Source organism: Aulonocara stuartgranti (assembly GCF_965226115.1).
Source record: "Aulonocara stuartgranti genome assembly, chromosome: 23".
In the NCBI taxonomy this organism is placed as follows: Eukaryota; Metazoa; Chordata; class Actinopteri; order Cichliformes; family Cichlidae; genus Aulonocara; species Aulonocara stuartgranti.
The window spans coordinates 2,810,216-2,825,464 of NC_138958.1; the positions used below are offsets into that span (position 1 = coordinate 2,810,216).

Genomic DNA, 15,249 nt, shown 5'->3' on the forward strand with positions numbered 1-15,249 from the left:
AAGAAGCCTCGTCAGTTTCCTACAGAATGACAGGTCGTGCATAAGGCTGGATTTTTATGTTTGGCACCTTAGCTCTGCTGTCTTGGCTTGTACACCGTCCTGCGGGCTGTGTGGACAGCAAACTGGGGAGGGACATTTCTGCACACCTCTTGAGTTTCTTCAAAGAGCTGCAGAGAGGCACGGGGGAGGAGGGAGATCACACAGAAGGGGGGGTAAGAGAGAGGCGAATTCATCCCATCTTTCGCTTGTGAGCAAGGCACTGCTGCTTGAATCCATTTTCCTCCGCGCTCAGATGTAACAGGATAAAATGCTGAAGTTCTTCACAGCGCGGGATGATGAGAATGAAAGCCTTTTGGGAGCAATAACTGAGGGTAAGACGTTTGATTGCTCTGGAAATACCGGGGTGGGAATGCGTTTACTCCCATTCATTGCTTGTGCGCGCGCGCTTGTGTGTGTGTGTGTGTGTGTGTGTGTGTGTGTGTGTGTGTGCCACTGAAAAAAACGCTGATATAACACTTGGCTGCGCGCATAGACCGCGTCATCTGAAAAGCGCGTGCGCGTATGTGTGCGTGTTGCGCACTTTCGCGTGAACACGGGCTGCTTACATACATACTCCACTGTAGCCTCACTCAGCGTCACCTCAATAAAGTGTCCCGGCTGATCCGGTGTACCGGGGTGCGGGGTGAATGTCGCATTGCCTCCGGCCTCTGTGCCCGCGAGCACATTAAACATTTGCACGTGTGTGGAATGCGTCACTGTCCCGGGAAGTGAGCGCTCAGTGAGCCGGATCGGTGCAGGCAGGCACGCCGCTGTTTCGGGAAGTCTTCACTTTGTTGCCTTCGGTAGAAATGACGCCGCCAGCTTTTTATTTTTTCTTCATGTTTTTTAAGGATGGCTTTCTGTTGTAAATGAGCTGCAGTGCAGTTTAACGTGTACAGTTAGTCAGTAGCGCCCAATGTTTTGACAAGACTTTCAATCGAATAATCAAATACATGACGATCTGCATTTAAACCTATAAGAGCCTTATCCCCTTAAACCGGCCTATTCAGGAAACGCTGGTAGCTCAATGAAACATCAGTTGTGCATACATTAACTCCCTTTGCGCTGCCGGCTGCTAATGTGCTGGGAAGGGCATTGAATCAGTAATTGGCTGTAATTACGGGAGGTGTTCTTAATGTAGAAACCTTGAATGGAGTGATTGCAGAATCAAGCGGCTTACTTGCATATTTTTATTCTGAAACATGCAATAAACACAGTACTGTCACTTGAAACATCTTTTATTTGTTCATTACACATATTTAACATCCGCCTCTGTGTGTGTATTTGTGTTTGTGTAACAATATGGCTCAATATAAGGAAGCAGCAACGGTTTTGACACGTTTAAACACAAAGTTACTGCTCAACTTTTTGTTCTCTAGGGAACCAGCTGCTCTATGGTATCATTAATCTCTTGTACAACTACCACTGGCTATTTTGATCATCAGATACACCTCTCAAGGGCAACCACACTAATGCTGCCATTAGTGAGGGCTGAAATCTAGAAGATGTCTATTTAACAGTGAACAGCTTTTTCGCCTTAATGAGCAGGCAGGACGTGCATCATTGTATGTGCTAGTGTGTGTATGTTTGACAGATAGAGAGATGGAGATGTTGACTTTCCCTTCTTGCTGGTGATGTCATTATCATTGAAACAGATGAAGGGGACAGTACGTCTCTTCAGGACACCAAGCACCACTGGCTGAACAGACCCTGTCTGCTGGTGCTCAAAGATGGAGATGTGTCAAAACCTGCACTGGACTGTAGAGAAATCAGACCGCAATCTCCATCTAAAGCCACATCGGATGCGACGCTCAGAAGCAAATCTGGACCTTGTGAGCAGAAACCTATTGAACATCCCACTGAATCTGCTTCCCAAGTGGAGAATGGCAGCTGCACTGTGACTTCCATCTCCACATGGGGTGAAAAGGAGTCCCCAAGCCCTCTAGTGTTGGGCCCAGCAGAGGCCGCGTGGGCAGAGGAGGAGGAAGAGAAGAACCAGAAGTCGCCGGTTCTCCCATCAAAGGAAGACTCTGTGATTGAGGAGAAGGAGCGGGAGGAAAGTGGGCTGGAGCAGCAGGATGAGACCTGCAGCTTGGAGGGACCATCTCGAGGAGATCAGACAAACACCAATAAGGCTGGGGCAGGCCGCGGGGAGGAAGCGATGGGTGAGTGCGCTACTTCTCCTGTGGATCTCGATGACATGTCTGAGACGAGCCCCGTTGGCATTCTGTCCAAGGATCGAGTCACTGTCCTTGGTGAGGTGGCCCCCGTGTGGGTCCCCGATGCCGAAGCGCAGGTCTGCATGAAGTGTGGTATCAAGTTTACATTCACCAAGAGGAGGCACCACTGCCGTGCCTGTGGGAAGGTAAAAAATGATTTAAAAGTTCATTTCTGTGTAATTAAATCTGAAGTGAAATAAAATTAGCAACTTGTAAGTGGAGTGGAGTGTACGTGTGTGTCTCTGTTCATGTGTGGTGTGTGTGCATGTGTGTGTCGTCAGGTTTTTTGTGCACTTTGCTCCAGTTTGAAGTTCAAACTTACACACCTGGATGGGAAGGAGGGACGAGTGTGCATTTCCTGTCATTCAGCACTCATTAAAAGTGAGCGTAATTTTTTTTTAGGTATTGCTGTAGTTGTATTTTTGAAATCATGCAGAAATCATTCTTGTATCCTCTCTTCAGGGATGTCTCCAAAAGGAAAAAGAAGGGTGTGGTTTGCAGACGAAATCCTCACCAATAAGCATTCAGAGTCTGCCCCGACCACACCCGTCAGGGAGCCCGCGTTCTCACCGCTGATGAGTCGAGTGCTGGGTGGGCCTGTTAAAAGTCCTGTGGGTTCACCCCAGATCAGGAGAACTTTGAGGCCACATGGAACAATGATTGGTGTAGGTTCACCCAAAACGTGCCACTAAAACTCGACTACAGGGAAAATGTTGTTGTTGTTCTGTGATTTAGAGGAAAATGAATGATATATGTATTCTCACTCTGCCTCCCTTCAACTCCAGGAGGCCTGTGGTCCCTACGGCTGGGGAACCACAGCTTTAGTGAGCAGCTCTGCTAACCTCATTCCCTTGGATGGCTTGCCACCCATACTCACCTCCACAGGAGTCAAAGGAGGTAGGGCTAGCTCGAATTTAGAGTTTAAAAGTGTAAAGTAAACTTATTGTGTTTCCTCCTCAGATCCAGATACTTCTTGTTTTTCATTATATTCCTCCCCTTTTGTTAATGCTTTCATGTCTTGCATAGTGCATGGTGCAAATATTGATGGCGGGTCACAAAGAAATAGGAGTTCTATGTAAATTGGGCAGCCCATGGCAAGGGGAAAAAATGGTCTCTGATTTTGAGCAGTTAATAGTTTAGTGAAAGCAGCAATTACAGATTCACACTGAATAAATTAGTGGTTCCTCATTTTTTTCTGCTCACCCTCCTTTGCCTATAACATTCCCCATAGTTAATACAGAAAAACAACTTCGGCGTGCAAAAAAAGAAATGAGGAACAAGTGACTCTGTAAAGTGTCCATCTTGTTCCGCTACTTGCTGTCAGAAGCTACTATTTTATGACAAGAAAAACACAGTGTTCTCTCTCCATAGCCCACTATGGTGAAGCCAAGATTTGCCTCGACATTTTTTCTAGGCTTTGATGTTTGGATGGTTAGTGCAGCTTTTTTTTTTCAATCTTATTTAAGCATTAACCAACAGTACCTTTCACAGACCTGTCCATGGCTTGCTTTCAGGGCAAATGTTGTAATTGTAATTTAGCTTCACTGCCCCTCCCCTTTTATAACTCTTATCCCATCCAAGGGAACCACTGACCAGAAACTAGCACCTTTGTTTTGGTTTAAGCACTAACCAGAAGGGACAACTACAGCAAGTATTACATATATGCATGATTTCCACCCATTAATCTAAAGAGCCAGTTCATAATTTCACAATACCAAATATGCATGATGAATCTGTATATGTCTTTATGTTACCAACAACTTGAGCCACATTTGACTACTTTGCTGTAAATAATTCCAAATATTTTTTTCATGCTCACTCAGCTGCTCTAGGTTGTGCACATGCTCCGATGCCTCTTTGCTGCTCTTTGTGATTGCATTGTTTAAGAGAACCAGGCAATCCTTCCACATGTGTGGTCCTTATTTATTTATTTATTTATTTATTAATGTGTTGGGTGTTCTGACTTACTACACTCGAATGCTGCTACTTTAATTTATTACGTGGACACTGTGATGCCTGGTTAAATGGGGCAGTCCCAAGGCATTAATAAAACTGATCTGTTATTAATAACAGCTACCTGCTACTTGCCATCTTATTTAGAGCCACACTCTAATATTAATCTTTAATCTAATACTGGGCTGTTTTTTGTGGTGAGTAAGAGTAGATTAGAAAACACTTTAAAAGATGTTCTAATCTACCCCCCAGACTACACTGTGGAGGAGCAGCCCTCCGAGATGCTCCTTATTCAGGAGTTGGAGAGCGGCAGACCCAAGCCTCTGGTGTTTGTTCTCAATGCTAACCTGCTCGCTATGGTGAAGTTGGTCAACTGTGAGTATCTTTCCCCTCTTGCCTTTTACTGTGTGTAGCATCCAGTCGAACTGAGAAGGCCAGAACTGATGGTTGTTGACTGACCTTTATTATTCCTTGCCGTGTATCAGACAACGAACCAACGTAAGAGCTAGACAAACAAATAAAACAATTACCATATTATTCATGTAACAGCATCTTAACCGCTCATTACGCTGGTCTAACCGTTTTCTATTAAACTATATAATACATATTATGCATTTCAGATTGCTCAAATTAAATCATATACATTACAAACCTTGTTCCCCTGTCGACTGTAGCTAGAACCATTCGTTTTCGTACAATTTAACTATATCCCTCTCTCCCTTTTCTCCGTTAGCATTAATTTTTCACCTTCTTCCGTCTTTCTGCACATCAAGCCGTTTACCGTTAAAACATTCACTTCCGGTCCCACAGGAAGTTACCAAAACAAAAGCACAAACGTTACATTACGTGAATGTGGGCCAGCTTTACACATCCGCCGCTACACTCCCACCAAATTATTTGCTGTTACAAACAAATAAAACACAAATAATTTCTAAACAGGTAACTTAACAATGATAATACCTTTGTATATGCAACAACAAATTCTCATCGCATTTTAACTGCTTAGTGCATCTTGTTTTTCACAACTTTCCAGCAGTAGAACCAACTTATGAACTGGGCGTTCCACTGTAGACATCTTATGCAAACGTTCACCCTTTTTACTAAGGTTTCTGTCTGCAAAGGTTACTTTGACCTTTCTCACAAGTCCATCTTCGTCTGTTATGGTGTCCACAACCCTACCAAGTCTCCATTGGGATCGTGGCAGTATTTCTTCCTTGTCCATCACTATGTCACCTACTTGCATATTCCTTTTAACAACATGCCATCTCTGCCGGACCCTGATGTTGTGCAGATATTCTCCCTTCCATCTGCTCCAAAATTGCTCCGTTAGGTATTGCACCTGACGCCATTGCTTCCGGGCGTACAGATCCTCTTTAACAAACTGTCCTGGAGGAGGCAAGGCTGTTGTGGTCTTCATAGTTAGGAGATGATTTGGAGTTATTGGTTTCAAACTGTTTGGATCATTGAGATTGTCTGTCGTCAATGGGCGGCTGTTTACTATTGCAGCTGCTTCATAGAGAAAGGTTCTGAGCGATGAATCGGTGAGTCGTCTCTTTGCGAGAGCGAGTGTGGCGTTGAGGACGTTTCTCACAGTCCGAATTTGTCGTTCCCATACTCCACCTGCGTGGCTAGCATGGGGTGTGTTAAACACGAATTCACATTGTTTCTCAGATAGAAAGATTGTCAGTTTTTCAGTGTCTATTTCATTCAGTGCTGCACACAGTTCATTTTTGGCACCTACAAAGTTAGTACCTCGATCACATTTTATTTGTCTGACAGAGCCTCTCAGAGCTATAAAGCACCTTAGTCCATTAATGAAAGCGTCCGTAGTCAGGTCTTCTAACATTTCTACGTGTACTGCTCGTAAATAGAAACAAATGAAAAGGAGAGCGTACCTTTTGTTTTCTTTTCTTGCTTGCTTGGTTAGGAACGGGCCGAAAACATCCATACCACAATATGTGAAAGGCGGAGAGTGTTCGACTCTTTCTGTGGGGAGATCTTTCATTTTTTGTCCTTCCACAGCTCTCCTTAGTCTCCGACATGTCACACACTGACGGATGTAGTCTGATACTGTTTGACTTAGCTTGGGAATCCAATAACCGCTGGACCGTATTTCGTTCATTGTGAAGCTCTTTCCTTGATGATTTATTCTTTCATGACAGTGAGCGATTATGAGTTTAGTAATATGATGGTCTCTTGGAATGACAGTTAGATGTTTGAATGTGTTAGGAAGCGATGAGTGTTGTAGCCTTCCTCCCACCTTGAGCACATTGTCTTCGTCCAAGAAAGGATCCAAGTTGTACATTTTGTTGCTCTCATGTAGTGCCTTTCCTTTGCTTAATGTCTTTATCTCATCTGAAAATGTTAGCCCTTGTAAGTTTTTGATAATCACTATTTCAGCGTTATGTCTTTCAGTTACAGTGCTGAGTGACTTTGATTTGTCTCTGAGTAGGAAACGTTTGAGACGTGCTATGGCACTGACAGCGTGTGACCAGGATGAGAACCTTGTGAGACGGTCACAGAGACTTCTGTGTTCTGTAGTTTGGCTGTTGAGTGTTTGCACGTTTCTCACCTCTGGATCTCCCACCAAAAGTTCAATAGACTCTTTAGTTGGAAGGTTTAACTTCTTTTCCCATAAGAACTGAGGGCCTGTGAGCCAGTTTGATGATAGCAGTTCCGCTACTGATGTGCTCCTTGATGTTATGTCAGCAGGGTTTTCACTCGTCGGTACATAGAACCATTGCTGTGGTGTAGTATTGTTTTGTGTCTCGCCTTCAGGTCCATTATCATCAATCTCTTTGGCATCACCCCTTTGTATAATGTCATTCATGTATGTGACATAGTCTCTTTTGTATTTTTCATCACGCATTGGTTTACATTTGAGCTGATTGAGTCTGCTCTCGGCGAGTTGTCTGTTATCTGGCATTTGTAGCCTTTCTTTAAATGGCAATGGCATTTCATAATGTCCCTTTTCTGCTTGTGTTATGCCTTGTTCAAGTTTCTCAAGAAACCTAAGGTCGTCTTGAGACACCGTCTTTTCGTTTATTTCGTTTTCTTTAAAGTCCCTTTCTAGTGCACGTATTGCATCTGCGGGAGTACATGGAGGCATTTCTTTAACAGCTATTCTGTGACAGAGACTCCTTGTTGTCTCTGATGCACTGCATGGCACTGAGTTGCCAACTATGCTCCATCCTAAATCAGTTTGGATGGCATATGGCTCATTGTCTTTACCTAAGAGTACTTGTCTAGGCGCCAGAGCTTGGGGACAAGTATAACCTATCAGGAGACTCACCTCACAACTGAGGAGCGGTGGGATCTCATCTGCAATGGACGACAAATGACTCCACAGTTTTGCCGTGTCACATGTTGGTATGTGTTCTCTATTTGCAGGTATGTAGTCCTTTGTGTAAGCAGTTGGGAGCCTTAGCACAGTTGCTGAATTGTAACCTCTCACTAGAAGATCACACACCTTTCCGCTGCTTACTACTGCATTTTTACCCATCATTGTGGTAAGTCTGAGTTTCACAGGGCACACATTTGCTTGCAGTTTCTGTGTTACATCCTGATCTATAAAAACAGTGTCGCTCTGCGTGTCTAGTAGCGCATAGACTAGTTTTTCCCTTTGTGGATTAGCAGCCGTTGAGACCCATACTGGGACTATCATGGAGGTGCTGACTGTGTGTTCTGCTCTAGCGACATTTAACGCCATGGCTGTTGCACTTTCAGGTGAGTTCCCTTGTGTTGCGATGTCTATACTCACTTGAGCTTGCTTTTCTCTTTGCAGACTAATGCTGTAGTTCTCATCGTGAAGACCGGTCGGGTGTCTCTTAGAGCAGGTTTCACAAGTGAGGCGCCGTTTGCAGTCCTTAGCACTATGACCTTGCTTTAAACAACCATAACAATGTTTATTGTCCTTTACATGTTTCTTTTTCATTTCCAGGGTCATTTGCAGAAAGTTTGGGCACTTTATAAGTGGATGCGACTCTTGGCACAGTGTGCATGAAGAACTGTTGTATATTTTAGTCTTTGCATCTCGTTCAGTTGTGTTAATGTTGAATACACTTGCCTTGTTTCTTTTGACTTCTCTTGTGTTTCTTTTGTCATCATTTATTTCCGTGGAGCGAAGTGCATGTATGGAAGTGACTGGGTTGCATGCTACTTCTGCTTCAAGTGAGAGAAAGGAGGCAAATTCACTGAAGCTGGGGAATTCACCACCGTCCATGAGTGTCTTTGTTACATGCCTGTTCCATCTTGTGTTTATCCAGTCTGGCAATTTATGCAACAGTTTCTGATTTTCTTCACAGTCATTGAGTATTTGCAGTCCTTTCACGTGAGGCATAGCAAGTGTGCATGCATTCACAAAATCAGCAAAGTTCCTTAGCCCATCAGCATCTCTCGACTGTATTTTAGGCCAACTAGATAACTTCTCTCTAAATGCCCTTTGTAGCACGAAAGGCTGGCCATACCTTTGGTTTAACTTTGCCCAAGCATCGTTATACGCTTCTTCATCATTTCTGAAGAAAGTCCCTTCAAGGCACTTGCGAGCTGAGCCAGTTACATACCTTTTCAGATAGTACAGTTTATCTGCTGCTGACATGCCAGTTTGTTCAATAAGTGACATGAAAGTGGATTTCCATTCAATAAATTTTATTGGCTCACCACTAAACATCGTTGGTTCTGGCGTGGGGAGTCTATTTATTCTTATGCTGTCTTGTACCGCCTGTGCAAGCTGGCTGACACTAGGAGGGGTTGTTGGCGCCGGTATAGAGTATGATGGTACAGTGTGTTTGGGTGTGTGCTCTGGGTTCACCTTTTCCATCTTAACTGAATATGCATCATCAAGTTGCGACAACTCTCTGTTGTAGGCGTCCAACCTGGCGCGAGCGGCTTCCACCTCCCTTTCGGCTTTCAGGCGTTCCAACTCTGATGTTTGAACTGCCATTTGTTTCTTATGCTCCTCTTCTAGAGCCTTTATCTTTTCCTTCTGTCTTTGTTCCTCTTGTACAATCTTGTACTCTGCCTCCTTTGCTGCTAGTTCTGCTGCTGCCTCTGCTCGTTTTGAAGCAAGATGTGAGGCTGAAGACAGTTGGCTACGTTTCGATGCTGCAGTTGAACCATAGATGGATTGGGCATAATCATGTTCTAATAGTCTGCGTAGACGTTTTCTTTCATATTCTCCATCAAAATCTCCATCTACACCGCTTATTCTTTCCAGGATGACTTTCACGATGTCATGAGTAACTGCTTCACATGCATCGGTTTTTCTTCGTATGTCTGATGAAGGTGCAATGTGACTTCTCATTTCAGTGTACAACTTTAGCAGTTCATCTTTTCTTTGCTCTACATCATCTGCAAGATCTGCCATTTCTTTCTCTGAAATGTCCAACTTTAATCTTTCTCTTGTTTCTCGCACTCGTATTTTCCATTGTTCATAAAGAGTTAATAGTCTTTTTTCTTTTTTACTTATCTCTTCTTTCTGATAAGTTAGCATTTTTTCGGTTGGCACCTTGGCTCTTTCTGAACGCCTTGGAATCGCAGAGTTACTTTGAGCTTTATCTTGTGGCTCATTTAATATTTGTTCTTTGTTTGCAAACTGTTCATTAATGTCTTCTTCTGAATCCTCCATTTTAACTTTATTTTCCTTATGCCTTTCGCCGTTTTGTTCTCTGACCTGCTTCTGCCATCTGCTGGACGTTGTGGGAATTGCCGTTAAACCTTGAGCCCTCGTGGTGTAGCAAAATGGCGGCGGTCAAGCTCTTACTGTAGCATCCAGTCGAACTGAGAAGGCCAGAACTGATGGTTGTTGAATGACCTTTATTATTCCTTGCCGTGTATCAGACAACGAACCAACGTAAGAGCTAGACAAACAAATAAAACAATTACCATATTATTCATGTAACAGCATCTTAACCGCTCATTACGCTGGTCTAACCGTTTTCTATTAAACTATATAATACATATTATGCATTTCAGATTGCTCAAATTAAATCATATACATTACAAACCTTGTTCCCCTGTCGACTGTAGCTAGAACCATTCGTTTTCGTACAATTTAACTATATCCCTCTCTCCCTTTTCTCCGTTAGCATTAATTTTTCACCTTCTTCCGTCTTTCTGCACATCAAGCCGTTTACCGTTAAAACATTCACTTCCGGTCCCACAGGAAGTTACCAAAACAAAAGCACAAACGTTACATTACGTGAATGTGGGCCAGCTTTACACATCCGCCGCTACACTGTGCATTATGAACTGCATACAGAACTTAATGTACACATTTAAAATTGAGCAGTGTCAAGAATTACATCACTATGCAGAAAATATTTTGATCATTTTTTTAAAATTTAAATATAACTTCTGAGTATATATTTCTACCTCTTACATCTTGTAGTTGTTGTTTAAAATGTCCATATGTGACTGCCAGCTTATGCTTGATTTCCCTGATTAGACGTTAACAGGAAGTGCTGGTGTGTGACAACAAAGGGAATGCACGCTGTAGGGCAGGTGGAGCTGGTGGTGCTGCTGCAGTGCCTACCTGAAGAAAAAAGCTTCCCCAAAGACATTTTTAGGCACTTCATTCAGCTGTACAGAGACACTTTCACAGGTCAGAGACATTACAAGCCCATACACAGAATATTATCAGTCTCTACTTCACGACTGTAGTATTTCTTCCCTCTTATAATAACACACGTTTCGACATCTTTATGTTTCTGTAGGGAAGGTTGTGAAACACCTGTCACTCTCCCTGTTTGGCAGCAGCTTCTTTGGCAGTCAGGATCATGCAGGCTTCCTGTACGTTCGCTCCACTCTCCAGTCCCTTCAAGGTCTACCTCTGCCAAACCAGCCCTACCTCTTTGGCCTGCTGGTCCACAGAGCAGAGGTGGCCTGGGCCAAAGCCTTTCCCTTGCGCCTCATGCTGCGACTGGGGGCTGAGTACAGATGTAAGCCAGGCAACTATGTAAGCTCTCTGAGTTATAATGTTTCTTCCCCAGTTACCCACTTTCTGTCTCTTGTTCCAGTTTACCCATGCCCTCTGTACAGTGTACGCTTTAGGAAGCCCTTGTTTGGGGATATAGGTCACACAATAATGCGACTGTTAGTGGTGAGTATGGCATTTTGTAACATTTTTTTGTGTTGTTGCAAAACCGCCCTTCCTGTCAGCAGTGGAAGTTTGGTGTCACAACTTTTATTAAACATGGTGTAACAGACACCAGATCTTTTTACCATTCTGCTTTGTTCCAGGACTTTAGGAATTACCGTTACAGCCTACCAGTGGTATCGGGGCTCACTGTGGACTTAGAAGCTCATAGGACTTGCATAAAAATACCGAACACTGGGTATAATGAGGTAACACTAAGCCTCACAGAGTTAACTCTTACATATAGTTTCTTTCTCTATCATTTACCCGTGTTATCTCCCATGTTAGCTAATCAAGGCTGTGAATAAGTCCAATGAGCATGTGCTGGCAATAGGGGCATGCTTCAATGACACTGCAGACTCCCACCTCATCTGTGTCCAAGCAGACGATGGCCAGTATCAGACCCAAGCCATCAGCATCCACAATCAACCACGTAAAGGTAACAACACAGTTGTTGGGGCAGGAAGGGACACATGGAAAGTTTTGCTCAGCTAATATGAAATTACTTTATTTAAGCTGAACAAATGAGGCTAAAACAGCAGCTAAAAGTATAGTAGTACTAATACTTCTCCAGTTTTGTTAAACGACGAGGATCTAATAAATCAGCTAAAAGATATGCATAAGCTTGAAACAGCTAAGCATGATCGATAAATGATCAATGAAATCTTATCGCTTACAGTAAATCTTTAGCTGAATATACTCCAGAGAACACTGGAAGCAAAGAATAGATTTTACACATTTCAAATTTAGAAGGCATTCAAGTAAATTTGCTGCACAAACTGAATGGATTCTGCACAACAAAAACATTGTGCAAACCCACTGAATATTATTACAGTGCATCTAAACATATGTAGCTCATGGAACTGCATATAAAACAAAACAGTTTGAGTGTGAACTTAAGTGCAGCGGAGCAAAAGTAGGAGAAAATTCGAAAATGAAAGAACAACAGTGGTTCGAGATGTTAATCGCGGCCAGTTCCAGTTATGTGACTCTAGGTGGCAGTGCATGCACTTGTAGTTTTTGCCTTGTCACTGTAAAGACTGATCAAAATGACATTCCTTCCTTCCTTCCTTCCTTCCTAGTTACTGGATCATGCTTTATTATATTCAGTAGTGCGCTGAAAGCGTCAGCAGGATACCTGGCCAAATCCAGCGTTGTAGAAGGTAGGATACCCTCTGACCAGAGAAGCCAGGTTAACCATTACTTTCTCCTCACCTCTGAGGATAGCCATCATTTACATTTTAAGTAGAGCGCCCCTGCTTAAACTGGCTTATTCAGAATTTGTTGATCTTTGTATGTGTGTGTCTGTGTACATTTTAACAGACTGTTTGTCTAGGCGTGTGTCTCCCCATTGGTGTGTGTTTGTGTGTGTTTCTCCTGTATCGCTGTCCCCTCTTCGCAGATGGGCTAATGGTGCAGATCACCGTGGAAACCATGGCGGAGCTCCGTCGATCACTACGGGAGATGAAAGACCACACTGTCACCTGTGGACGGCTGGACCAATCAGAGAGCCAGGAGCTTGTTTGTGTACAGTGGGTGGAGGAGAAATGCACTGTGAATAAGGGGTGAGTGTGTCCAACTGTTTGAAGTGCAGGAAGGCTTTTGTGTTCAGTCCAGTAGAACAATATAGCACCCATTCAAAAGGTAGCTGTGAAAAACTAACGGTGGGCCATTAGTTGATTAGAATTTGGAACACCCCAACAAAGAGCTGCAAAAAAGCGTGTAAGAGTCCAGTGTAAGCAGGACACATCCTTTTCAGTCTGTTTTAAACTGTGTGTACATGTAACCGCATATCAATGTTTGTGTTCTCCAGCATCATCAGCCCCATCGATGGGAAATCAATGGAGTCTATCAGCAGTACCAAGATGTTCCAGAAGTCCGAATACAAAGAAAATGGAAAGATCATCCGCTGGACAGAAGTATATATAATGATCTGCTAAAAAAAAAGTTAGCATGTCCATGTGTACAGCCACCCGTCTTTACATTTGCGTGAATATTTTGTGCAGGTGTTTTTTCTGCAGACAGGTGATAATCCCAAAGGAGCAGTGACTGACTCTGCTGAACACAACCGGCTCACGGAGAGAATCGCCCGGGCATTTTGCTTGGCACTGTGTCCACACCTTAAACTGCTGAAAGAGGACGGGATGGCCAAACTGGGACTGCGTGTCACTTTTGACTCCCAAGAGGTCTTTAAAGAATTTAGCTTCTTGTAGCCAGAGAGAGAGAGATGTATAACTAACTAACTAACTAACTAACTAACTAACGTGTGATCTATTTCTGCCAATTTGTCTGGTTAAACTGGCCTTGTAAGCATCAGCCCTGAGCCATGTAAGGTCACATCAACAATAATAATCAAAAATAAAATACAAAAAATAGTCAGGGTTCTTTATGGTAAAAACGTAGCACTGCACTAGTAATTTAGATGGAGAGCAGAGTTCATTTTTAACTATTTAAAATTTGTTCACTGGTCGAGACAAATTAAAAAACACATTTTTAAGTGACGGAAAAATAAGAAAAAAAGACACTAATGCAAAAATGTTTTTAGCTAATTGAATGTGTATTGGAGCAGGCCGGTGATTTATAGTAGCAAAACCTTCCATTCATAAGAAGATGAACAGCAATGACTGAGAACCAGATCGCATACAGTATGTGGTGATTAAGACGGATTTACCCAAGCTTCCATATCGTAGGCTGGACGTGCAGACTGTGGTCTATAGACAGATTATCTGAGATAATGTGCTACACCCACTTCTGCAAGTAACACGAGCTTTGTTGTGAAATAAAACAGCTTGTGTTACTTCCCAGTATGAACTTTGACTACAGCAACACGTCGTTCTCTTGTGGAAAAAAAAATAGAAAACCTAGCCTAGAATTTTATCTCATTAGTAAAGAAAGCTTTGAACAAAGTTTAGAACACCACTGTGGCTTTTTAAAAAACTAATAAGTGGCTTATTTGTTATTTCAGGCTGGATTTGTGGCAGGGAGCAATGGGCAGCCCCTCCCAGCTCAGTACCTCAATGCGCTGAATAGCGTGCTGATTCCTGTCATCCACAGCAGGGGGCGCAAGAGGGACGGCGAGCCCATAGTGATGGAGCTCATTTTTTACATCCTTGAGAACATCACTTAGAGAACTCAGACTTTCCACTAATTCATCTTCTTAACCCTGACCACTGCTTCATCTCCAGCACTTCTCACCAGTTTCAGGGCAATAAAAGCATTCCAAAGGCAAAGCGGATCATATCCAAGGTCCGCATCCATCTCATCCAAGAGATCTGACTCTTTGTGGTTTTCTGATCTCACTCGGCCCAGCCACAATCAATCAGGCTACGCATGAAACCTACGATGGACCATTAGATAAGGGTGCAGCTCTTGCACTGTAGTAGCAATTTCATGGCTTGAAATCATCAATGTCACAATGTTTAATACATATTTTACAGTCAATACCTTTAAAGTGATAGCTCACAACCTTAAAGCTAAGAGAATGACTTGAAGTTATGTATCAAATCCAAATAGCAGCTTCATGCGCACTGAATGAATGCCTGGAGAATGTTTTAATATTTGATGAATTTTAACTGACTGCTCATGAAATGTAATGTTAGCTTGGAATTAAACTTGCAACAGTGACTGAGTTCTTGTCTATTGCCCAAGGACCCTGAGCGGTTTTACTGAAATATTGCCATTTTTCATCAAAAGGAAGGTTATGCTTTTTACCGTTTACCGCCCCCCCCAACTCATTCCTAGAGACTTGACTTTTGCTCCTGTAAGACCTAGAAACATGTACTTGTGATCTCCTTAGGTTGCTTTTGGAAATTTACAGTTTTTAATATAACCATCAAAAGGCATTATATTGTAGCTATAAACGATTTAGGTCTCCCACCATTTAAAAAAAAAAAAAAAAAAAAA

General features: G+C 42.9%; 1 protein-coding gene across 3 annotated transcripts; it reads left to right on the forward strand.

The window, feature by feature from the left end:
- The first annotated feature begins 226 nt into the window (after positions 1 to 226).
- On the forward strand, positions 227 to 14,970 carry zfyve9b (zinc finger, FYVE domain containing 9b). 3 transcript variants are annotated; one of them, XM_082523372.1, is made up of 16 exons: positions 227 to 371; positions 1,695 to 2,404; positions 2,540 to 2,639; positions 2,721 to 2,923; positions 3,044 to 3,155; positions 4,464 to 4,586; positions 10,657 to 10,812; positions 10,925 to 11,149; positions 11,228 to 11,310; positions 11,451 to 11,555; positions 11,635 to 11,785; positions 12,429 to 12,538; positions 12,670 to 12,911; positions 13,160 to 13,265; positions 13,353 to 13,532; positions 14,312 to 14,970. In XM_082523372.1, the coding sequence occupies exons 1-16, from the start codon at positions 308 to 310 to the stop codon at positions 14,471 to 14,473; spliced, it is 2,832 nt and encodes a 943-aa protein (XP_082379498.1). In that variant the 5' UTR covers positions 227 to 307; the 3' UTR covers positions 14,474 to 14,970. The 3 variants fall into 3 exon arrangements, with proteins under 3 accessions (XP_082379498.1, XP_082379499.1, XP_082379500.1); XM_082523373.1 differs by having other exon boundaries at positions 12,429 to 12,509; positions 12,749 to 12,911; XM_082523374.1 differs by lacking the exons at positions 13,353 to 13,532; positions 14,312 to 14,970 and having other exon boundaries at positions 12,429 to 12,509.
- The last annotated feature ends 279 nt before the right edge of the window (positions 14,971 to 15,249 follow it).

Excerpts from the sequence above, each read along its gene's own strand:
- zfyve9b (XM_082523372.1), top strand. The coding sequence starts at position 308 with ATGCTGAAGTTCTTCACAGCGCGGGATGATGAGAATGAAAGCCTTTTG. Across the intron at positions 4,587-10,656 it reads TATGGTGAAGTTGGTCAACT|ACGTTAACAGGAAGTGCTGG; the intron begins GTGAGTATCTTT and ends TTCCCTGATTAG. Across the intron at positions 13,533-14,311 it reads TCACTTTTGACTCCCAAGAG|GCTGGATTTGTGGCAGGGAG; the intron begins GTCTTTAAAGAA and ends TTGTTATTTCAG.